Source organism: Chelmon rostratus, chromosome 18 (genome assembly GCF_017976325.1).
Source record: "Chelmon rostratus isolate fCheRos1 chromosome 18, fCheRos1.pri, whole genome shotgun sequence".
Lineage (NCBI taxonomy): Eukaryota > Metazoa > Chordata > Actinopteri > Chaetodontiformes > Chaetodontidae > Chelmon > Chelmon rostratus.
This window is the reverse complement of record NC_055675.1, coordinates 16,394,885-16,420,766: the sequence shown is the minus strand read 5'-3', so window position 1 is coordinate 16,420,766 and position 25,882 is coordinate 16,394,885. Positions and strand designations below refer to the sequence as shown.

Here is a 25,882-nt window from a genome sequence, read left to right as displayed (position 1 = left end):
GCCTTGCAGGGCGAATGATGAAAGGAGCAGAACATTGAGATCTCAGCTGATCGTCGTAGAACTTTCTCCTTGGAAGTGGAGCGGAAGAGTTTATGGTTTGCAGCTATAAAGGTGCAACAGTTACGTAATAAATATCATAACAGGGGTGGATAAACTTAGTCACCCCATCCTAATTTTGGTTATGTAAGGCGGCATCAAGGCCTCGCTGAAAAGTTAGCCGTGATGAAAGCAGTGGTGACACAGCTAAATATAAATCCAGAGATCTGCTGCAACAGTGTCTGAACAGGCCAGGTCACATAGCAGGTGCAGGTTTTACTTCATAGAAGGATTTAAGCTTTGTTTATACACTTAAAAAATAGTAAGCAATTTCCTGTGTTTTACAGAAGCATAAAACCAAAATTGAATGAGAGCAGGACGTAGAAACAAAAACAGAAACATCTCCTGCAGAAATAAATAAGAAAAAAGGGGATTTATTTTTAAGTAAAATTAGTTAAATGATGGCTTCCAGGCTTAAAAATGTTTTCTAAAAAGATTTGACTGTTCAGATCATCTCATATCCACCCAGGTTTGCTGGAAAGAGTAAACAAAATGCATGTTTTCACAAAACACGTCTGCACTACAGCACCTTTCCAATGTAGCATCGAGATAGAAAATATTCTTTGTTCAGTTTGAGAAAAGATGTTTTTATGAATTCCGCAGAGCCCCAATTTTCAGCCAAATGAGAGACGGTTCTGTAATGCTTGCGATAGTTGAAGGCGTCTCTATTTGTCCAATATTAATTCCCTGATGGCAAAGGGCTGAGATTGCTCATTTCACCTGTAATCTGTACAATGCTGAATGCTGAATGTGTGCAGTGTGCCATGCATAAACTGCAATCAGCAGTCTGTAACGCTGTATGCTATTACTGAACCACTGTTGATGATGGTTAAGACTGTGTGTGCATGTGTGCAAACAAGGCAATGAGTCTCTTCACTGCTAAAGCCAAAGGCGCGCTCCGCTAAGGCACTGTTTATAATACGGAACACCTGTTTTCTACAAAACTCCACTCTCACCGAGTGTGTTTACATGCGCATGAGGACGCTGGTTTCGAGCCTTATCCCAGTTTTGATCTTATTCAGGACGCAATGTTCACATGAGAAACGTGGTTATTCATCATCTGTGCAGTTGTGATTTCTCAACATCTCTGCCAATGTGTTTTGTACCAACAAAAAATGGATGAGGTGTTTATATGTCACAGTATCCTGGTTTCTGTTGGAGGACTCCAGGTTGTCCAGGTTTCTAAAATGAGTACATGTTTACATGTGAAACACAACTAGGACACTAGTGCACATAGTGACTGACTAGACAATTCGCCTGTGATTATAGAAGATCTGCAGCATCAAAATATTTTAATGGTATAAGTTTGTGTTGTTATAAAATGAGACAATACTGGTGAAAATTGGAGCTGTCTTTAAATTGAATCAAAAGATTGTGTTCTTTTTGTATTTCTCTGAAACAAGATTGACAGCAACCATTAAGTTTTTATTTAGAAAAATCAACTGATGGATGACAGAATGATAAATCATTTAAATTAACATATGATTAAAGATTAATGTGAAATGACATGATGCAAAAATGTCAGGCGAAGGCTCGCTTCCAGCAGGCCTTGGCTCTGTTTGAATGGTTGATTTCTTAGCAAATTGAATGATTAACAGTCATATTCAATACACCTACAGTATGTGTTGATGAAAACCCAACATTAATAACATCAAATACAGAATGGCCAAAAATAAAATGAACGTATATTTCACCATTAATAACAAGATCAGGATTATTAGACTAGATGACACTCAAATTAACCATTGTTTTAAATTAAACCATATTTTATTATGATTACAGAAAAAACAAACTGTAAATGTATAGCCACACACACAGCCAACTGCAGTCCCTCTATCAGGTCATGAGAGATGCTGAACACTGTTAACAGGCATGTTGCAGTATTAGAACGTTCCAGTAGAAAAAAAAAAGATGAAAATGTGACGGAAATGAACGTGACACTACTAAAATGTTGATACACTGTAAAGTCAAACTACAAAAATAAAATACAATGAAGATTATGTAAGAGAACTCCTTCAGAGGTCTAGGACAAGAACAAACACTGCATAAAGACCTCAGTTGGCTGAATCAAGTGTGTTTAGGTGGGGCTGGAGCAAAGGCCCCCTAAGTGCATGAGGTGCAAACTCTGAGGCCATTTATTAGTGAGGTGTACTGCTATTATTCTCAATCATTAATAACACAGAGTATCAAGTCAAACAACTCGGACTGATAACACAAGTAAGAATTATTTAGGGCGGATCATTTACATAACAAAACATAATGTGATTCCATTAAATAAAAAAATGAAACAAAATAGTGCACTGATTTCCAGTGTCCGAAAGCATATACAACAGTCTTCTAAGGTGCAGCAGTGAATAAGATATGACTCTCTACGATGCACAAAGTGAGCTGACATGCTCTTAGTTAAACTATCAGAATATAGTTGTGCTATATGAAAACATATGACGAGCAACAAGGAAAGCAAAACTGTTTGATGTACAGGGAGAAACCATGAAAAATAAATTGTTAGTGATTCGTACAGAACACAACAGTGAGGTCTGAAAGGGTCGGCGAGGACGCCAAGTGGTGAGAGACACTGTTCAACATGTCCCCGTCCTCCACCGAGACATTTCAGCCTATCATTCTAATTTAATCATTTAATTGCCATTAATATGAGTTTTCCCACGGGAGGAAAAAAAGATGAAAACAGATCAGAAAGTTTGGCTTGAACCTGAACTTCAGTTACAGACACACAGGAGAAGACACTGACAACATTTTTGAAAAAATATGCTTTTCCCTCAATAACTCCTACTAGTGAAGTGTCCAAATATATACACATTTTAATTTCACTGAGGTGAGAGTAATACTTACAACCAAAGAGTCCTTTTGGAAAGTCTTTCTGGAAAAAGTGGATTTAGGATTATTCAACAAAATATTTCTTAGTGGGGAATTTATATACAGTTAATACACCCCCCCATCCTTCTTAAAAGCATATCTCACAGTGTACTTTGTCCCTTTTCATATTTCATACATGAAAATCTGTGTAATGGACAAAAAAAAATCTGAATTCAATGTTATGACTTTTAACATTAGAATTCAGGTGCAGAGAGAGCTGCACGTGTTTTTTTCCCCTGTCTTCTAACAGCAACAGTTTCTGAGTTGGTGTAACGAATGCTTGTTAAACAACCATTAGCATTATTTCTCAGTGACATCAGTAATGATGCTGGTCCTAAATGGTTTGTGCTTAGCTAATGGAGGTTAAATACACGGCCAGAGTCTGGAGGCTGCAGCACCAGGCTCATCAGTGGCAGAAAGAAGCAAACATCAGGAGTACTGCGTCTCTTAAGGACTGGAGCTGTCGCCCTGATGTCCACAGCCAATCTAGTACCACATAGAAGGGCCCTCTCTCACCACATGGTGCACACAAGTGGGACTTGACCTTGTTGCATGAAGGCCTCCTGGATTAGATGGAGCTTCTGCGTTTATTGAGTCTTCTGTAGGTGTTGATGCTGTGCAGACCAGTGGAGACTGAGCTGATGCCCGAGTGGCGCTGCAGGCTGCACACGCAGCCGTTAGAGTGCAGGGGGTTGGAAAATGCCTCTCCCTGCTCCATGTAGGTGTCCGAGGTGGAGAGGTCACGCGGGATGATCATGGGTATTGAGTATTGCAGCTTCTCTCTACTCTTGTACCAAAGGCAGGAGCACATGGATTGGAAGTGGAGCACCTCAGCGTAAACGTTGCGTAGACCCCGGCTCGCTGCCCCTCCAGCGCTGCCTCCAACTGCACTCCCTCCGCCGCACCCAGACGGCGTAGAGGAGGGGGAGGCCGGGTCTACAGAACAGTGGATGTGTCCACCCGCCTGACCGTTGTGAGCGAGGAGAGCCCTCTGCTCTGCATCCCGCTTCTCGTCCTCGGCGTTCATGGTCATGAACCGCAGCACTGCTAAGTTCAGGAAGGCTCCGATCACGGCCAGGCCCGTCAGGATGTAGATGAAGCTGAAGGCCACGTAGTCCGGCTTGGTCTGCAGGGCATGCTCATGCTGCAGCGCTACATAGTCCCCGAAGCCGATGGTGGTGAGCGTGATGAAGCAGTAGTAGTAAGCATGAAAGAAGCTCCATCCCTCAAAGTTGGAGAAGGCCAGCGCCCCTACGCACAGTGTGCTCATGCAGGAAATGAATCCGATGATCACCATGTTGACCATGGAGACCTCAGTACGCCTCATGCCAAGGCACTTCTTCAGGCGATGGAGCAGGTACCTGACAAAAGTGTTGATCCGCTCACCAACGCTCTGGAACATGACCAAGGTGAGAGGAATGCCCAGGAGGGCGTAGAGCATGCAGAACACTTTCCCTCCATCTGTGCTGGGGGCTGCATGGCCATATCCTGAGGGGAAGAAGGAGAAAGGAGCAGGGTTACTGGGGCAGAACTAATTAAATCTACAGTGCAGAGGACAGGGGTCGGCGGAAAGAAGGCTGGAGGCAGGGGAAGATAGTCGAACCTGGAGTAGACAGATATAAATGATTTGTATTCTTTGAGCAGCACTTCTGATGAATTCAAAGACTTTTCATTTCGCAGCGGCAGAATGCAATCGAAGATGAGAATGCACAGCAGTGTGGCGGGAATGGCCGAGTATTGATGTCGTGAATGGGAGGGAGAGCTTGAATAATTTATTGACAATTGGTCTCTGCAGAGTGGCTCCAACTAATGAGTACATTTGCACCTAATTAGTCCTCTACATTTTCCCAGACCAAATAAACAGGACATCACGAGCTATTTCCATATATCTGTGCTTATTTTGTTTATGGGATGAAATCACTCTTTGTCCTGTGGTCTTTTGAATCTTCAGAATATGAAACGCCTATGGCACAATAGAAAAAGTCAGAAGTGTGGTTTGTATGTGTTCCACAGAGTCCAGAATCCAAAAAAAAAATCAATCTGCACAAAGCTCAGAGTTAGTTAAGCATGTCACGTCAAAGCTCGAAGGAGGAGCTTCTTATTCATTTATTTCCCATGAAACAGACAGCAGCTGACAAACTGTTTACTATATAGACAGACTGTATTGTCAGCGACATGTGCACTTACTGAAATGGCTGTGTGGAGAATGCTATTGAGTGCTCACCTCCAGCCAGTTTCAGACGTGGCATGACTCATCCTGACTCTGTATGCACTCACACTGTAGAGCTCATGAATTTCAGGATGGATTTGAGCCTCCTTCCAGCACATTTCAGGCCGAGTGTCAACCTTTTGTCTCATAACGTCATCTTCTCGCTCCTGTTGTCCCTCAGAATATGGTGCCCCCGCATGCATCATCATTACCACCTGAAATATATTCCCCACACGTGGACCTGTTGCGCACGGAAGCCGAGAGATGATGTCCCCGATAACAATGGGATCAGCAAATGGAAAAGGCTGACCGATAGTTTGAATGTAATTACTCCGGGGGTTGATTTAATTCTTTGGGCTCTGGTTTTATTGTCACACTGATCCATGTGGTTGAGCCATCTGTCTGTGTGGTGCCAAATCTGTTTAAAGCTCTCCCAGTTGTGCGGCCAAAGTGAGAACCATTACAACTGATGAATCTCCTTGTGAAAGGAAAAACCTGACCCATTCACCAAGCAAAGACACACTGCTTCTTAGTAGCATTGCCTATTCTTAGTGTCACCCCCACAAAGAGAATGATCCCATTTTCCAATGACAGAGAGATGACTGACGGGTACTCTGTTATGATTAGTAGTCCATTTATTACAGTGGATTTCACCAGAGAGACTCTGGCCGTTTGGTGACCTTAATGATGACCTTGGCACAGTGTATGTAGAACTGTGCTCCCAACCTTTTGTTATCTGACATATAAATTTCCTAATTTTTGGAAATTATTTTAAAACGGATGATATTTAACACTGTTAGGTATATTAAATTGTCACAGCTATTTTTTTATACGATTGAACTCAATGTTTAGGTCAGATTTGTCAAGTTTGCACTGTTGCTTCTCAGTGGCAGAAACTGGACATTTCAACTTTCTTTAGCTAGCTTTCTATTGCAATTGTTAAATGGAGTTGTCATTCCTTAGGCCTAAGATGGTCTTTTTCGACAGTTTATTTATTACTCATTTTTCTATTAGGCTAGGCTACTAAAAGCTAACCAACATTTAGGCTATCCATTACTTTTACTATTTAAACTATTTGTCCACTTTTTTAGCTATTTCAACCTCTTATTAAATCCTTTTAGCTATTTCATTTTTACTAAATCTACCCATTAGCTACTTTAGCAAACAATTTCAACCTTTTATCCATTAGCCTACTTTAGCTAGCAATTTTAACCGTTTATCCATTAGGCTACTATTTCATTTGTTCAGCCATTACTTTTCACCAGCCATTACTTTTAGCACGGTTTAGCAATTAGCTGTTTCAACTGTTTTTAGCTAACCATTTTACCAGTTTATTCAAAACTTTTGGCTGTTCATTCAATAGGCTACTTTTAGCTAACTATTTAACTGTTTATTCACTACTTTTAGCTTAGTAAAAACTATTTATTCAATAATTGCAGCTAACTATTTCACTTGTTTATTTAACCTACTCTCAGCTGTCTATTTCAACCATTTCTCATTCGCTAACTTGTCCACCGTGTAAACTTTTAGGTACCATTTTTCTTTATATTTAAGGATTTATGGTTCAAAAATGAAACAAAGAGATCCTGCACACTGTCGCTCACTTGTACTTTTTCAAGAAGAAAGAAACATACTGTAGTTTTAAATGTTTAACATGCTAAAAGATAGCAAGAGAACAGTTAGAGAGAGAACTGACTCAGACAGCAACATTGGTTAACCCTGGCTGGCATAAGTTAGATGCCATACTAGACTAATAGAGGTTGTAGGGGACAAATCCTTGAGGATATTAAGTTGAGCAAGGACAAGTTTTATTCCCTATGAATTGAACTTTTAACATTTAAGAGGAAGACCGTGTTATTTCTTATTTAAAAGGTCAATGTAGCCTAGAATTTATATATATGCTCAAGTCTGAAAGTTAATAAGGTACATACACTTATTAATCATTCATTACAGAAAGAGCAGGACAGTGTGTTCAGGTGAGCAGAGAGGCTGAGCTGCAGGCCTGTCAGGAGCTGTCAGCAGCAGAGAGCAGCTTATCGAGACACGGGGACGACCGGAGTGACAGCAGCGCTCATCAGCTGCAGACGCATGAGCTGGAGGCGACAAGGCCAGCAGTCCCGCCACCATGTGAGCGAGCGGAGAGGCCCGCATGACAAGCCATCCTCCCCTCTCCTCCCCGAGCCTCTCCCGCTCCCCGCAACAGTGACAAAGTTATCATGAGACAGGACGCCTCCACAGCTTGTCCTGGCACGCAGGGGATAAAGCCACCAGGGCCACTCGCTCTGTTTACATGGATTACAGTCATTGCCACTGGCAGAGGAAAAGTGCAGCGTCACCACTCTGAAAGGTGAAAAAAACAATAGACAAAAGAGGTTTGATTGACATCTTAAGGAACCAAAACTCTTGCACCGGCTGTCTGAAGCTGAGGCACTAATACTGAACACATGTGGCTGCAACTATTTACACATATTTCATGGATAGATGAGGAAAAACACAGAGGAAACATCTGTGGAATTACAGGCTATTAAGTTCTTCCAAAGGATATAGTAACTCCCTCTAAAATTAATTCACTTTCTAAATTTGTGTCAGGATTGTTGTAACATGAAAAAGGCGTATAAAAGACTTTGATGCAACCTAATTTCTGTAATCACCATGTGAAAGAAAATATGAAAACTGCATAACTTTGAAAGGTGATAAGAGCCTTTAAAAGACTTATTAGGCAAAACTAACAAGCAGGGGAGGCTTATAAATGTCACCAGAACACAGGTGCACATACTCTAAACTCTCATTCCCTCCTCTGTGCTGCCTCTCATTAGGGAATCATTATTTACAGCCAGTCATTTTAGCTAAAGCCTCTAGCAACAGGCAAGTGCGGATTTAAAAATGATTTCACAGAGAGGAAATATATTCCCTTATGATATCTTTTCCATTCTAAAACACTCACAATATTTTGTAATTTGGGGTTTTTAGTTTAAGTCTTCAAACACATTATTGCTGCTATTGCTATTGCACATTATTTATTTCATAATTTCATATTAATTTTAGCAGATGGGCTCACGGCTTTATTTAGTGCTGTGCCTCACTGAGATTTTCTAAATGAAATGTCTGATATCCTCCAACACCACTCAGCTGTACTAATATGCAAATAATGCAAATAATATCACTGGTGCTGGCTATCATTTCGCCTTTTAAACCAGCAGTTGCTAATTTGTCTCTAAAGATGACAGCTCGGTGTATACAGTTCCTTTCAAGTGGTGTTTGCCTCTAAAACACAACATCACCGACTGCATCCAAAGTCTTCATTATCCTGATTAATTAGGTAGGAATAAAAACAGGCTTTGAAAATACATCAAATAATTGTATAATGTGCCTGTTAGGGCTCCAGTTCTCTGTCACTCAATTAAATTTTCATTGATTACGGGGCACAATTTGTTCTCGCCAGCGAGCTGAGGACCACAAACCAAAGGGGGGGGGGGGTTCATTTATCAGTGGCTAATTTATCAGAAATGTGTAAGAAGGAGATGCTGTTTGAGCCCATGTGTGACTAAAAAAAGCCGCAAATGTCCTCAACATGCAAACAAAAGACCACAAATGTGAAATATGTGTATTGAGATGTTAATATGTGCACAACAGTAGGACTGGGGTTACAAATCATGTTATGAAACATGGCATGTAATATACACATACTGTTTATCTAACGAGATGGAAAGTGTCCTTCGAGTCTCTGCAGAGGATGCTCCAGGATGTGGATTCAGTAACAGAAACGCTGGTGGCAGCATTGCTCTCTGGGGTTCAGCGGTGACTGATAATGTCCTCAGACATCTCTGCACCCTGGAGACCAGCTGGTGCCACGCTGAATAATACACTCATCAGTGTGTGTGGTGCTGGGTTTCACTCCAGACTGAGAGGCAAAAGGTGAAAACAGTAGCCTGCTGGATTCTGTTGTCTTTGCATAATTGCACAGGTCTAATGGATGGCTAGTATATCACGTGGCTGATTCATTTTGGAAAAAAATTACTGCTGTGCTAAAACCAAAAGGGCAAATAGCAAATGACTTCTTGTACATGCAGCTTTTTGTTGACATTTCAAATTTTTAACAATGACTTTTATTCTGCTTTAAACTCATTACAAACTCATGCTGTCGACCAAAACATTAAATAACTTAAATAGATTTATAATATTTCCATATATTTCCATGGGTATCCAAATATATCAGGGTGAAGTTCGACAGTTGTGTAAATGATGAGCTGAGTAGATCCATCAGAATGGTGCAGCCATTGAAAGGATGGAGTCATTGGTTTGAATATACTGTATGTAACTTATTGCCCATCATAAAGCTGAAACTAAGAATGGAAATTATTTTATGAGACCATGTGGAATAACATGAGTTTTCCAGCCTTAAACCTAACTAATGGCAAGAAGAGGAAAACAGTCAAACCTTTGGAGCGAAAGTTGAACTGTGTGTAAAGCAGTTCCCAGACAAATTTCCCAAGTGTATGATTTATGCTTTATGAATTAGCTTTGCTTATTGCAAAGCATCCACTGCCGCTAGTAAAGCTCAATGCTGTGAGTAAATTGCAATAACAGAAGGCAACACTTCGATCAACTCGGAGCCTCTCTCATCTGGATTATGGCTGTTTTATATTGTGAGGACACTGTTTAAAGAGATTTAAGTGAGTAAATCAACCTATAATCATAAAAGCAAGGGGGACAAAAGGGAGAACACACATTCAGGAGGGACAAAAAACAGTCAGCTTAAATATGAAATACAAATTTTCCCTCACATCAGCAGTTAAAACTTCAATTGAAGCCGAGTGACTGGAGTGCTTGTAAGACTTTACAACACTGCTAATGATTGATACTCTGTGTATCACTGTAGTGGCCAGTAAACAAATTCCTTCTGCGCTGAATGCTGGCGTGCTCAGAGGCGTTAAACAGAATCACAATATTCAGCCGTATATGGCCAGCCCAGTTCTTCGGCGTACAGGTGGCCCGAGCAGCCGGCCCGGCGTGACGTCACTCTTTATCTGTGTCTGCGCCATCCCTGAAATGCAGCGCAGATCGGGGAATGTTCAGTACGACTGTGCAAATAAACAGCGATCATGTCATCCGTGTTTGAGCAGCAGCTCACTCTGCTTGCCAGCACGCCTTCTCCACAGCCCGCTTTCATCTCCAGCTGCGTCTGGCCAAAGATATCATTACACGACCCGGCAAACTGTAACTCTTGTCCACTTGTAAGCATCAAGCATTTCCATGGATGACACCCAAAGACGTTACGTGAACAGTCGAGTGTGATCTTGTATTTCCCACCAATTATGTCCCATCTCTATCTCAAATGTGGACCCGCAGACCCCCATCAATTCTAAGTCACAGACACCTCAAACTCCAGGCGACCCCGTGATTGTTTATTCAGGCACTCAAACACAGCCCTGGTCCTCCGGCCTTCCTCCATTACCCCGTCCGGCTTTTGACCCACAAGGCCTCGCTGACAGCTGCTGTGTAATGTCCATGTGTGTGGAGGCAAAGAATTCTAGGAAAATGTTTTATGGAGGAAAAAAAATATCAATATATAAAGTCAATGAGTGCAATCATGAAGCTAGAGAGAAAAGAGGCATAGTTGTTTAATTTATCTATTTTTTTCATTTCACAGTTATGGATTAGAAAGAAAGCCTTTTCTGTTGTTTTATTGACTTGATGTAATTTCAGTGCAGTATGATTTAGTGGAGAAGTTCTGAAGAGCAACGTATGGTTTTTGTTAGTGCCATCAGTTAATCAAGTTAATTCATCCTGAAATACTAAATACAATTCAGAAACCGCCTTTTTCTTTAACATAATCTGGAAATTCATATTTTCCCAATAGGAGTCAATGAAGCAGATCATATCTACAGCCCTGATTCCGAAACAGCTGGGACGTTGTGCACAATATAGATAAAACAGAATGTGATGTCTTGCTAATCGTTTTCAACATACTATATACTATATTCAATGTTTGACCTCATCAACTTCATTGATTTGTGTAAATATCTACTTGTTCTGAGTTTGATGCAGCAACACGTTTCAAACAAGTTGGTATAGGAGCAACAAAAGACTGGGGAGGCTCCAAAAACACCTGTTTGGATCATTCCACAGGTAAACAGGTTGATTGGTAACAGGTGATAGTATCATGATTGGGTATGTAAGGAGCATCTTGGAATGGCTCAGTCACTCACAAGCAAGGATGGGGCGAGGTTCAACACTTTGTGAACACATGACTGTACAAAGGATGTTACTACATGAGCTCAGGAACACTTTGTAAAACCGATGTCAATAAACAGAGTTTGTTTGCAAATGACTGCATTCTGTTCTTATTTACATTTTACACAGAGTCCAAACCTGTTTGGAATTGTGCAACTAATACACCTGATTAATGTTAGGGGAAGATCATAGTCATAGTTAAAAGAAACCAATGCCAACAGTGCTCTCCTGTCCTTTGTTGACCCTACAATCTACCCCAGCCCTCTCTACAGCATGACACAATTTGTTTTCCACGTGAAATTAGCGTTTTGCTTCGCGAGGTCTTGTGGGATAGCAGGCAACATACGGGACTGACCACCAATGTGAAAAAAGGAAGGGGTCAAAAACTTACATTTTTTAATTTTACACAGATGAAAAAAAGTAATGCACTGGTGGACAAGGAAGTTTAGCCTTTAGCAGGTTGGAATAAATACAGAGAAGAAATTTATTTTTGCAGGTACAATGATGCACTTCGTGTTCTATCAATTGGCCTTCATTGTGCAATCATCATCATGCTGCTTCTGCCTTTGCTACTGACTTATCGCAAAAATGTAAATATAGTATTGTGTGTTTGAACAAATGACAAGTGCTGTTATTTTTCCAGTGAAGACATTTTCTACTCAAATGCACATGAACAAAGATTTAAAACAAGCTATTTTTAGATTGTCATGAAACAAATCAAGGGCAGAAAGTGTGTGATGGATGAACCCCGTCCTCCAGAGAAAGACGACAACAGTCATTTTAGCAAATGGCCAACTGTGTTTTCTTTAACCATGACCATGATCTTTCCCTAACCTTAAGCAAGTAGCTATTTTATCTCAAACCATGATATTTTCCTGCCCAGGAGCTTAAACCTAACCAAAGCTTAACGTCAGCAGTGCCACCAGATCAGGGAATGCTTTTACTTTTGCAATGGTGAGCAGTTCTGAGGGCACTAATGAATGGCGTCAGATCAGAAAACACATGGCTTATTTACTGTTACTGTTGTACCTGTTGTGTTGTGTGGCTACAATGGCAATAGTTAATATCAAGAAATTACTTAGATTTGGCACTTAAAGCAGGTGGTTGAGTCTAACTCTTCAAAGGGTACAGATGTAACGTCACCAAAGAGAGCACACAGTGTGGCTCGGTTACAGTTGATTTTCTATTGGTTTTACAGCATAAAATGTCTATAATGATGGTTCAGCAGGTAGCGCAAGTTGACCACTAATCGCATGGTTCCTGTATACGTGACAGTGTCCTTGAGCGAGACATCAAACCCGATTTGTTCTGATGATTAGGACCAGCCTGTTGCGTCTTGCATAGTACCTGACTGCCATCAGTGCACGAGTGTGTGTGTAAATGGGTGCACAACAGGCAAAGTGTAAAGCGTTGTGGATATTTATCAGTGGTACCTTTAAAGGACATGAGAAATTTTGACACTATATGTATTGTCTTTTCAGAATGTTTGCAAGGATGTTCTTTGTTAAGTTCAATACTTTTAGCGATATTAGCTATGTCAGCATATTAAATTATTCTATGGATGTTGTCAGCAGCCTGTAAAACAGTGAGAATAATCTCTCTCTTTCATTATATATGCCCGGCAGTGAACGACGAGCCTGTCCAGCCAGTGCAAGAGAGAGAGGAACACAGAGAGAAAGTGGGGGATACGGGACGTATTCATCACAAGCAATCTGATGTAACGCCAGAGGAGACAGCACGTTGGCAAAGCGTCTGTCTGGGTTCACTTTAACTCAGTTACCCCTGTGAAGGCTCCAAATCGGGCCTGGGAGCATGTGCTTTCATCCAGCTCGCAGCTGAGGCCCGAACACTGAAGCATCACAAGCCTGAAGACCACAGCAACCAAAGGTTAGATCAGAGAGCTGCCAGTGCCCTGAATGTACCTGCGTTATAGTAAACTCTCATCAGCATGCAATACACCCACAACAGTCACACGTTATCTACAGAAGCACTCCATCCTCAAAAGCACCAATCTGGGTCTGTGTGTGTCCAACCATCCTATCGTATGTTTTGCTTTTGCTGTGAAAAAAAATCCCTATCAGGGTCTATTTCCAAAAGTACTCCTTAGGTTCCTTTTTAGGGGATATGAGAGGAAACCTTGGCAGGCCGTAGTTTTCCATGAGGTCAGTAAGCAAGGCATTCCAACCGGAGTGTGAGATCTCTGGGAGGGTTGGCTAATTAAATAAATCACGTGATTTATGTACCTGATACACAGTTGATATGGACTTGTTTTAAAACTCACAACACAGCTGCAGTAAAATGGGGTTCACATGTGCAGATACTGTACACAACTGGGGAGTGTGGGGGTGGGCAGGAGGGATGAAATATGACGGGAAATAAAAAAGATGAAAAGATGATGAAAGGTTAAGAAATAAAAGTGAATGGAACCACAGATTCTGTATACATAACTCATGCTCTACACTGAAGTACATTTCTAAAGTCACATTTAAAGCTTTAAAACTTAAGTCAGATGGTAGGAAGTCTTTAATTTGTAGTCATTGCTAATGTAGGAACTCTGAGTTGGGATTTCTTTCCAGGCTTTTAGGAGGTCAACTCAAATAACAGACGTATCTGTTTCAGGTGCTCCATTTGGGCTATCTGCTTTAAAAGTGTGCCTGTGTGGGCACGAAGAGAGAAAGAGGAAAGAGAAAGCGGGAACATGTTTTGTAATATGATACGGGAATTTCTAATAGTTTCTTTTGGGAATAGTTGCTTATCCCCTGTGGTAAAAGGCTGGCAGGAGTGCAAAACATACCTTCCTTTCCCTGCCAAGAATGATGACACATTAAGTCAAAACCACCATAATGACATCATGTCTTCATAATGAGGCCTTTGGAAAGATCATCAGCTGAAATCGTTATGCTAGCTTAAAATAATGGCAAAATGGTTAGATGGCTAATAAAAAAATTAAACAGATACACATAAATGAGAGGAGAGAGGAACACATGGAGGCACAATGCTTTACATCGGTGCCCGGTTTCACAAAGAATTTTCATAAAAAAATACGAAAAGAAATGAAATGTACTGTAGGCAAATGTAAATGGTAAAATATAGCTATAAATGATGGATAAATTAGCTAGCTAAAAGAAATAAAAACTTTGGTATTGTAGCCTAGCTTACAGTTAGCTAAAAGTAGGCTAATGTTTATAGATAAATAGCTAGAATAGCTAAAAGAATTGAATAAACAGTTGAAATAGTTAGCTAATAGTTATGGGCAAACTGTAGATTAGGCTAATGACCAGTTTAGAATAGCTAAAAGGCTAACACATAGTAGCATAGATAACAAAAAGTATTTAATAAACAGCTCAAATAACTAAAAATGCTAAAAGTAGTGAAATGGAAAGAAATCTTTAAATGTTTAGCTAACGCTGTTTGAAATAGCTAATGGATAAACTGTTTAAAAGTAATTGTCATGACCCGTGCCTTGCACGCCGTTTTTTGTTTAGTTTCTCTTGTTGATTCTTGCCATTGCCTCATTTAGTTACTTTTGTCTCAGTCATGCCATGTTTTGTATTAGTCTCTATCCTTGCCATGTCTTGTTTGTATTTTGTTAAGCTTCCCATTGTGTCTTGTCTTTGCCTGGTTTTGGTTACTTCCTGTTTTATTTTGAAGGTTCATGTCATGTGTCTTTGGGTTGCTTTACTTCCTGTGTTTTCCCTCCCGTGTGATTGTCAGATTGTTTCCACCTGTGTCTCATTAGTGTTCCTCCCTAGTGTATTTAAGTCCGTGTCTTCCCCTTTGTCTTTGTCGGGTCGTCGTCAACACTACCTTGTCTATGTCTCTCGCCAAGCCCATGTATTCTTGTAGCCCATGATTCCTTGATATAGCCCTAGCCTGTAAGTGAGTGTTCTTTGTTGTTTTTCTTCATGTCTGTGCCGTGGATTGTGTGATTGTCTCCTTGGTTTATCTCTGTCCTTTGTTTGCCACAATTCCCGTAAGTTTGTTTCTTGTCTTGTTCTTGTCTTTGTTCCTGTTTAGGCCTTGTTTTATGTTAGTGCTCCACCATCCTTGTGTTGTCTGCGTTAGTTGAGTTTCCAACCCATAGTCCTTTCCTGATATTTGTTTGTAACCTTAATAATCTAGTTTCCATTTTCCTTTCATAGTTATAGCCTTGCCGATTTGTTTGCCTCTTGTAAGAGTGATTTTCTGTTTGACTACGTTTGTTATTTAGATTTTAGTTTCTCCATTTTCTAGGAAGATATTTTGAGTTAGTTTTTCATATCTAGTTCTTTCAGTTGGTCAGTTCCCTTTTTTTCATAGCCCTTTGTGCTTTCCTCCTTTCAGGAGCGTTTTTGGTTTTCTAGTTTTGTAGCCATAGTGTTTTAGTTTTGTCATGTTTCATGTATGTGTGTTCTTGCATTGTCTTAGTCATGCCATGTTTTATGTTAACATCAGTTGCTAGTCTCGTCTGTGTCCTAAGTGTCTTGTTCCAAGTTAGTTGTGTTTTCCCCGAGATTTGGTTTATGTTGAATTAGTTTTGTGTTTAATAAATTCATTTATTAATTGGAATCCATAGTTTACGTCCCCTTTGTTTGTCTGCATTTGGGTTCAACCCCTAGTTCCCCTCTTAGTTCCCCTCCTAGTTTCCCCTTAAGTCCCCACCTTCCTGACAGTAATGGGTAAATGGTGTCAAAGATAAAAGTAGTGTACAAACAGTTGAAATAGAAAGTTCATAGGTTAATTTATAAGTGGTTGAAACTTTCAGGTTCTTCCACTTCAAGACATGTGGTATGCAATCGTGAGCAAACTGAACAAAATAATGGGTTAAATATCACCTAGTTTGAAATCAGCTCAAAAGAACAAAATTGGAACATGACGTGGCGTCGATGAAGGAGCTCATCAGACAAAAAAATGTTGGGAAGCACTTGCCCAGACTACAGTATGCATAATTAGACACAGATGTCGCTGCTGCTGATGGTGGTGAGGATGACGGGGATAATTCTGTGTGGAATATAAAAAGAGCAGAGACACACTTACATCTAGGCTAGGAACTGGGCCAAGTGTGAACCGGGAGACGATTGCTGAAATTCACACACTATTAATCCGTTTGCACTCCGAACAGCTTTTTGTTTATGCCACACGTGACGGTGAAGAGACAGCTGATACTGTTGAGCATAAACAACAATTTTGTGGTTGTTAATCCTGACACACTGGAGAGCGTCTCTCTCTGGACCCGCATATGAGAAACTGCATGCGAAAATAGTCCAGCTCGGTGTCATTAAAAAACAAAACCTATGTGACAAGCCTGCTATAATTTGACATGGTTATTTCACGCCTGCCTTGTGATTTCTGTTAATTTGGACTGCGGCCGGGAAATGTTTTATTCAGTTCGATGCTCTTTTTAAAAATAGCTTCTGCTTGCCTTGCTATCTTGTTCCTCCTTCCCCTTACTCACATTTATTTTCTTTCCACTTCTGACTTTCCATCCTCCCCTCTCTCTATCACTCTGTCCTCATAGCCTCTAATTCAAAGATGTTTTTCCTTGCAGCCTGTGCAGCACTGTCACCTGCCTCTGTCACCTGATTCCACTGATATATGCACACGAGCTCCAGCCCCCGTTCGGCTCGTTCAGCTGCTCTCAGGGAGCAGATGCTGTCCTAAACTGACATGCGCTGGTGAAGGGGTGGCATACTTAGCGTGGCACATAACAAACAGAGATCAGTTTACTCAGTAAAAAGAAAGACAATGTGAGAAAACCCTGGATTGAATGAGAGTATAGAGGAACACACAGAGGCACAATGCTTAACATCGGTGCCCGATTTCACAAAGAATTTTAATTTAAAAATATGAAAAGAAATTACATGTACTGTACGTATTTCTGTGTATTGTGTAACCTTGTCATCCTTACGTCGTTGTGAAATAAGTTCGGACTTTCTCCAATGTTTTCAAGAAAAACAGTGTGGGAAAGGTTTCAGAACTCCAGCCAGACCAGCTAGTAACAAGAAACTGCCGTACAGCGATGCCAAAGATATTATTGACGAAATTCACAAACATCACATGGTTTGTCCGCAGAAGACTGTAGCTATGAGCTATAATTTTCTTTTTCAGCTCTATAATGTCCCACTGGGCACATATCTGGGTCACAGTTCTTTAATAAACACATTTCAGGGATCCTTATCGACAAATTATTTGTGATGTGATATGATATGTTTACACCAGCCAATTTATTGTTATGTGATTGTCTTAATTGAATTAAATTAATTAAAATTCAGGATTAGTCAGATTATAGCCTATTAGTGGTATTTGGGAATTCCTTGCTGAGAATTAGATGAGAAAATCCAATCCAATCAAGTATCTTGTGTACAGTAAATATGTAATATAAATAAGTTGGTGCCAGGAGATAGCTCACTTAGCTCAGCATAAAGACTAGAAACTGGGGGAAACAGCTAACCTAGTCATGTCGAAAGGTAACAACCCCCTCGTGAAACCGCAGCATGTTATTTTAACACTTCAATTTTTCCATAGTTGAAAAAAAAATAAGATGTTGCTCAATAAGCTGTACAGGTGCTGGTACGTGGATTTTGTCAGGCTAGCTGTTTCCCCCTGCTTCCAGTCTTTATGCTAAGCTAAGCTAGCAGCCTCCTTGTAGTAAGTAATATATAAGATTTCAGACTTTTATTGTCATGGTTTTCTAACTATAACATTAGAAACTTGGCAGACTAGCTAAGATCTACCTAAGGTCTCACTGTACAATGAAAACTTGTTGAATATTAATACATTTAAGGTGTATTTGTTGTGTAATGTGGTGAATAGTTTTGTTTCAACTTACAAATAGCTGCTCTCCTAAATTTAAGAAAGTATGATGAAATGTGGTTAGATTTGCTTGCATAAACTCTCGCTGAAGATGCACACAAGTACAAAACCCACATGAGGAGATGTGTGGGCGCTCTTTGCAACACATCAACACTCACAAAGGCAGGAGTGTGTGTGGTCCTTTGACAATGGCTTTCTACTGGAGACATGAGTGCCCATAAAATGTCCCGGCTGAGCAGTCTAACCGGGCTTATTGCCACATTGTAAAGCTATCATATGTCATGTCATGTGATAGACTAACACTGGCACCTGGCTTAATGACCAGATGCAATTAAATCAAGTAATGGATCTTATTAAGGTGTTATATGAACCCCTAACTGCCCTGCCTGCTGTTCCTGATCCCCCTCTGTCCTGAACAGAATGTTGCCTGTTGTTTATCTTCTCATTATGTTATTTTTTATGGTGCAAATCTGACGCAGCAGTCTGAGCAAAAATAGCAAAAGGCTATTTGACTGAAGGCTGTTTCATAAGAGAGCTCCGACTGTCTCTCAGCATGCACTCATTGCCTTGACTGCATTGGTTGGAATTGGAAAAATAAGGGTGATACAGGGGTCAGCAATAGCAGCAAATTGATTTTTGAATTGCAACATATTCATTGCATTTTCTGTGATTTTGCTCCATTTCTTCAATTTTATATGCACCCTTTAAATGAATGCTCAGAGGTAAATAGTCAGAGACTTTTAAGTGTCTGGAGGGTCCCAGTTGAAGTGACCTTGAAGACCTGGCTGCTATTTCTTCTGCTTTTCAGGCCATAATGTCACATGCTAACGTATGAGTATTATAACTTTGTCCAAACTATTGCTGAATGGCCATCCAGTTTTAACAGTGTGCCGGGTCTCCTTGTCCCCTCGGTGAGGTAACCACTGCCTGAGGCTGCCCATATGGCGGGAGCAGACAGACAGGGAGCAGTGCACCAGCTCCACCTCCGCTCAATCTGCAGCTTCACCTTACCAGACATGGGTCACACAGTACCTGCAAATCCATCCGTAGCATTTGTTTTAACCTACTTGGAAAACTGGATGGATGATGTGTACTGCATCGGCGCCATCGTGATTTAATATATTTTACTTAGGATTACTGTATGCACCAAGCAGGTCATTTAATACAAAAAGTTGCATTTCTTTCCACTGATATATGTATATACTGTAGTGTATACAGTAGAAATATCACTGAATAAGCCTCTGCTTTTCAGTGATTTATTATTTTCTATGTGCCAGACTCAGACAGTCTGGGACCTGCAGAGACTTACACCACTATAACAAGGACACGGAAATGTCACTCCACTCAAGTTTATATTCCAGCCTGATATTCATTAGGAGCACAAACAGCCAGACTGTCCAACTGATTCACTAGATGATGGCAGTTCAGTAAAACAAAAGATGGTGTTGGAGCTCATCTTGTAACACACACAACAGTTATTATTGGCAGTATCTGGAAGGCAGAAACCCTGCAGACAAGCCTGTGGAGGGACACACATGAAGCCTACAGTGGGTCACATTTTCCATGAACCGGCATCTCTTCATTCTCAGAGTCAGCTTTGTCTTTATTCTAACGGCTGACACAGAGCACAACAACCAAAGACAATAAATATCACTCGCCGTGACTTTTTAACGTTGCAATGACAGCTGGTAGGTTTACTGGCAAGCTCGTGTAAATGTCTTCTTGGTGATGTCTTTTTGTTCCAGCACCAAAGAAGGAGTTCAAAAGCTCTCTGCTTTGTATTTGGATCACTCCAAAGTGGGAGGTGCTGCCTCATTAGTGGAGTAAAAACAAATACATTGCTCAGAGGCATTATCAATCGAATCTGACCAAAATTGGACAGAGCAAAAAATATCTTGTAACTCTAGAGTAGTTCTTCACAGTAAAAAGCCCTATTCTTAGTTTCCATCCATGAAGTAATCTGCATCTTACAGGAACTGACAAAGTGAACCAATGCTGGGCAGAGATGAGTCAACTTTCAGAGGACATTCTTGACTATTCTGACGGTAATGAAAATCATCAGGATACCAAGAACCACAAATAAGAACGGTTCCTCACTGTTATGGTTTATTGCCTTCTATGCCAAGAACGTGGATATTGGATTATTCTAAGAAACAACTCTTTTATTTTTTTTTTATGTCAATGTTTTGAAAAGTCTTGTTTCTACATTATCTGGTCATTACAACTGTGGGTTGGAGAAGGTTGTGGTTATGGCTTATAAACTAGGCTAAAGGTGCAATATGAAAGTGTGCGTAAGAACTGAAATGTTCAACAGAATGGGACAAAATAGCAGATTTACATTGTGTCAAAGACATATATGTAATGTGTTGCATGGTCCGATAGTATAGCTTAGGCCTCCTGAAGTAGTTTCAGCTTAGAGATGTACGCGAGTGGGAAGTTCGCTATGTCAAGAAAGGAAATATTAAGTATTACTACACTAAAATCATTATTATTGTTATTACACTGTTACAACAGAAACATACAACCATGCACCTCCTGAGTTCAAGTTTCTTCTTCTGTCTTGTATTGCCTTGTCAACTCACTGTAAAACAAACATCATTCAAACTCCACAGAAACAAAATAAAACTCACCAAAACTGTCCAGGTCTGTCTTTCCGTTGTTCCAACAATCACCAACTCTGTGGTCTGACCTCCGTGTCGCCCCTCTACCTGTTCACATCTCTCCTGTCCCTGCCTGCCACATCTTTGTTGTCCCTGGAGCCAGAGTCCTAGTAGGAGCCTTGGTACTGTTTTCCCTGTCACTGAACTGGCCTCCTTCGGCCCCAGAGGTTGTGTTTAGTCCCAGTCCTGCTGTGGTCAGTGGAGTGCTGCTGAGCCCCGTTCCATTGTCCGTGATGTAAACGCCAACAGTTTCCTGGAGCTCCAAGCTCTTGGTGCTAGCAGACTCAGCCGTCAGCTGATAGGGCCACTAGCTGCTCGGCTAACTGAGCTAACTAGCTAATGGCAGCTAGCAGCTACACTCATAGACTGATACAGCAAAGCGTGAGAGTGACCCTCCACGGGTGGCCATATCTAACGCATTGCACCTTTAAGGTAACTTTAGGCAACTAAAACACTTACAGTTCGGGAAAGATTATGTTTAACAAAAAGGCAAATGTTAATTTCAGATCTGTGACACGGCATCAATTTCAGTCTCCGGCATGAAACTCCTACATCCACCACCGTGACTTCCACTCCCTCAGGGTCAGGTTATGCTAGAAAAGAACCAGTTTATACAAAGAGTAAACCTTCAAACTTGTGGCCCTGTCGCTCAAACTTGACTTCCTGAATCATATTTCACGCCTCTGTACCTGAAGCAAAAGTTCCCCACCAACGCAGCCCCTTCCATTTTTTTAACAGAGGACTGTCTCCACTCTGGAGGCCCACTAATTTTCCACCTTGCTATATAGCAAAGGCACCCTACTACCTTCATGCACACCAACAGTTGACATTAGACATAAATGTGAAGCACAAAATTGGCCAATATCATCAGAACTTATTAAAATACTGTAGTAATCTGATTCTTTGTGAAAGGTTTTCTCCATTATGGTGTATGTGCACTACTTTGTGAATATTATAATAGTAAACTTTATTTATATGGCACCTTTTAAAACACAGTTGCAAAGTGCTTTACAAGAAAAGCAAAACCGATTTAAAACACAATGAGAATAAACAAACTAAAACTAAACACATTAGAAAACAGAGTAAAACAAATTAAAATATCATAAAATAAATGAAATCACCTAAAAGCAATTCTAAAAAAGTGGGTTTTTAAAAGAGATTTAAAAGACAAGACAGAGTTTCCAGCACTGATCTCTAACCAAGGTCCGGGTTAATACACCGATGGAATGCTTAAAATGCATCTTTGACCAATCCGATTGCGTCAGTACCCATTTGTGTAAATTGCCATGAACAATAAATACTTTGGCACTTTTTTCCACCGCTACGCATCCAGCATGTGTATGGGGAGCAGACACATCTTTGCTGACAGCTGGGATGTCAGGATTATTCCATAAAAAATAGGTTAGCAGCCTGTTGTTTTAGCCCAAGGTTGTCAGGGGGTTGGGTTTTTGTATGGATATTAAATGTGTACTCATAAGCTCGCTCTCCAATCACAGCCCTCGGGGGTAAACATGACTCACCTATCACTGTTATTGTTATTATCATTAGGCCCGAGTGTGTGACAGCCCACTTCATCCAGGTTGGCTTGTTGAGAGATTAAGCAGATGCTGCAAACAAATTGGAAAACAAATTCCCCTGGGAGACAGTATATATGCCAGGAGAGCAACAGTCACTTGGCTCTGTCGGACCGAATCATTCCAGTGCTCCGGGCCAGTTTGAGTAGCGTAAAGCTAATACAACGCCCGGGTCACCAAAGCATTCGACACAATCCCCCTGTCTGGACTCATAGACGGTTGGAGCCGCCAGCAGTCAGTGAGTTGTGAGAAAATCACTTCAGGTTGTTATGATAAGGATGGCAATGAGAGCGCTCTGTTTTGTCTGTGAACCATAAACATACAGTATTAGCTTCTCACCTCTCACCTCAGTGTTTAGACACTTTCCACACGGTTGAGGAACCCACCACGATTGATGTGGAAAGTTTTTTTCTTCTTATTATTTTTGGTAAACGGATGCAAAACCCTGATTCCAAAACAGCTGGGACGCTCATTGCTACCATGCCGACTTCTCTGGGCCCGAGCTCGGCTGAGATGGACTGATGCAAAGTGGAAAAGTGTGCTGATGAGTTCGCATTCCTGATTGCTTTTGGAAATCATGCACGTTGTGTCCTCCGGGCTACAGAGGAAAAGAACCGTCCAGGATTGTTGGCAGCGCAAAGTTCAAACGCCAGCATCTGTGATAATACGGGGTTGTGTTAGTGCCCATATCAGGGGTAGCTTCCACATGTGTGAAGGCTGCATTAATGGTGAAAGGTGCATGCAGGTTATGGAGCAGAATATGCTGACCATCCAGGGACATCCCTGCTTATTCCAGCAAGATGCATTATGCACCTGTCAGAGCAGCTTCATAGTAAAAGAGATGAAGGGCAAAATACAACAGTGGAGACGCTGAAGTGTTGAGCAACTGAGACCGTATATCTCGCAAGATTGGTAAAGAATTACACTTACACATAAAACTAGTGTTACCTTCCCAAACTCTTACTTAGTGTTGCTGAAAGAAAAGGTTGTCCCCCAACGCTGCCCATTGCAGGCATTAAATTCAGAATGAGTATGAATTTACAAAAAACAATAAAGTTTATCAGTTTGAACATGAAATATGTTGTCTTTTTGCATTACGTTCCACACAGCGTCCCAACTTTTTTGGAATCAGGGTTGTCTTGAGGCAGGAAGGCTACTGAGGATCCACCGTCTCAGGGCGCTGGGGAGTCAGCTCAGTGCTCTGGGCGTATAATCAACAGTCAGCTGGCTGGTATAAACCCCCCGCGCTCCCGTCTCAGAGAAACGTGTGTGAGAGCTGCGTTTCATGACATTGTGTGCTCCTCAGGGAGAATTTCTCTGCTGTGGTCGTGCGACTAGCTGACTATCTACTTTTTATAGCAGGCTAGATGTAATTTTGGTTTCTGTGCCCAGCAGTGCAGCTCACATAGAGCTTCAACTAATCATTTGTGTTTTAAAAAAAGATGTTTTTGCTTAGATATTTAAGGATAAATGTTATTTGTCAGGTGACAGTGTTTCGGACGCTGGTTCTCAGATTGGTTCTGCGTTGGTGCACTGTGCTGTTTGTGTGTGTTGTGCTGTGGGATTATATATACTACATCACTGTTGTGGCTCTATACAGTAGCTCTAATCAAAGGGGGTAAAAGGAGTTCAAGTGCAGTAAAATATACAAGGACACACAGATACACACCAGACTTATACCAGTGTACACACAATGAGCTTCTCACTGCAAATTTCCCATCAGCATTCAGGCATTTCTTGATGAAATAAATACAGACAGTTAGCAGCTCAGAGTGGGCTATAACATTGCCTCTCTGAAGCATTGTTTAGGAAAATGTGTATATGCTTTTTTCACTGCCGTTTCCCACATTTCTGCATAATTTGCTGAACGCAATGCACACAATCTCCTTTTGGTCAGCTCAGATAAAATGGCTTGCTGTGCTCTCATGGTCTATAAGCTGCAGCAGCATAGACAACATATGCATTTAACTTCTGAGAGACTTGCAAGACATGTTGCTGACTGTTGTAAGTGTGAGTTTGATTAGTGACATGTAGGCAGCGTCATAAGATTTGACAGACACAAATGAATCAGAGCCTCAGCGGACGGTATTTTTTGCACACTTTTGTTACAATAATGTAAAATTGTCTTCAGGATTGAACTGGAGAGAACGCAAACAGTCTTCACTTATATAAATAAATGTAACACGTCGACCAAATAACATTTCAGAAGGTTGTAATGCGCCATTAAATATACTCGTGCTCTTTGAATGTTTGTGATACTATAGTTTTTAGAATATGTAACATTGCTGGCTTCATGTGTCTGCTAAAGGGATTTTGTCATTCAAATATTTTGTAGGTGTGTTTTATGTTAATGTGCCTCCTTCATTTAGACACAACAGCACGTTACATGATATTTAACACAAGTTAGAAATGATAAGGCTGTTTTTTGTTCTTTCACATGCTTTATCAGCAATGGATTTTGCAATTTGTTTTGCCGCTTCGATTGGCGCTCGCCACCGCTTCTCACAGTGAACCCGCTGATACATTTTCACATCAGATTCATTGTTTAAAGTTACCGGAGAACACCAAATCAAATAAAAAGTATCCCATTTCAGTGACAGCCTTCCAATCTGGCAACCCCGCTTGTAGAAAAGGTTTCTTTAAATGCCGACATTTCCCAGTGAAGCCTTTCCCTCTTCAGCATACTGCGCTGCAGAAACAAAGCCACTACGGCCACATACTTATTACCAGCATTGTTCCTGGAATCACATCCCAACTGAACTGTCTACGCACTGAACAAGTTTCCAATACCTTTCCTTTTCAGGTCACGAGAGGAGAAGCACAGTGACTTAGTCCAGAGACTGCATAGAGAGGCACCTTGCATATATAATTTTCCTGTGTGTCTGTTGTGACGCTGATGATTTTTGTTACTGATCAGAGACAAAATGTTTTGATGACGATTTAGACTGAGCTCACAAAAATGTATCATGCACATAAACATAGACCATGGAAATACAAAACCAATTCCAAAATAGCTGAGAAGCCCCTCTTGGTGTCACTTTTTCAGGCACTGGGTACCCCTCACATCATTTTTGATTTACTTACGTACATCAACATTCTGTTTTATTTATGTTTTACACAGCGTCCTGATTATTTGGAATCAAGATTGCACTCAAAAATGTCAGTATTAAAAGAATGTCGATATTCTATATTTTTGTTATTATCAACAAATCCCGCGACAAGACCAAAACCAGCACATGAACTGGTCCCACTGACAAGCACTGCTTCTGTAGTCAAAGCCTGATGTGGCTGGATGCGTGCCATAGAGTTCCACTGTTGTCCAAACACTATTAAGAACACGTGACATGTTCCATCAACATGGGCACTGTAGTTTATTAGGAGTTAATCCCACATACACCATCCTGCTGCTGTAAATACACGAAATGTGTGTTAATCCGCTACTA

The 25,882-nt window shown here is 40.9% G+C and overlaps 1 protein-coding gene across 1 annotated transcript in view; it reads right to left on the bottom strand.

The window, feature by feature from the left end:
* Positions 1-1,599: 1,599 nt before the first annotated feature.
* kcnk3a (potassium channel, subfamily K, member 3a) overlaps positions 1,600-25,882 on the bottom strand; it is a 35,352-nt gene continuing 11,069 nt past the window's right edge. The window contains exon 2 of the mRNA XM_041958659.1: positions 1,600-4,458. Coding sequence (XP_041814593.1) covers positions 3,539-4,458 — 920 coding nt within the window. The 3' untranslated portion in view covers positions 1,600-3,538. The remainder of the gene's footprint in view (positions 4,459-25,882) is intronic.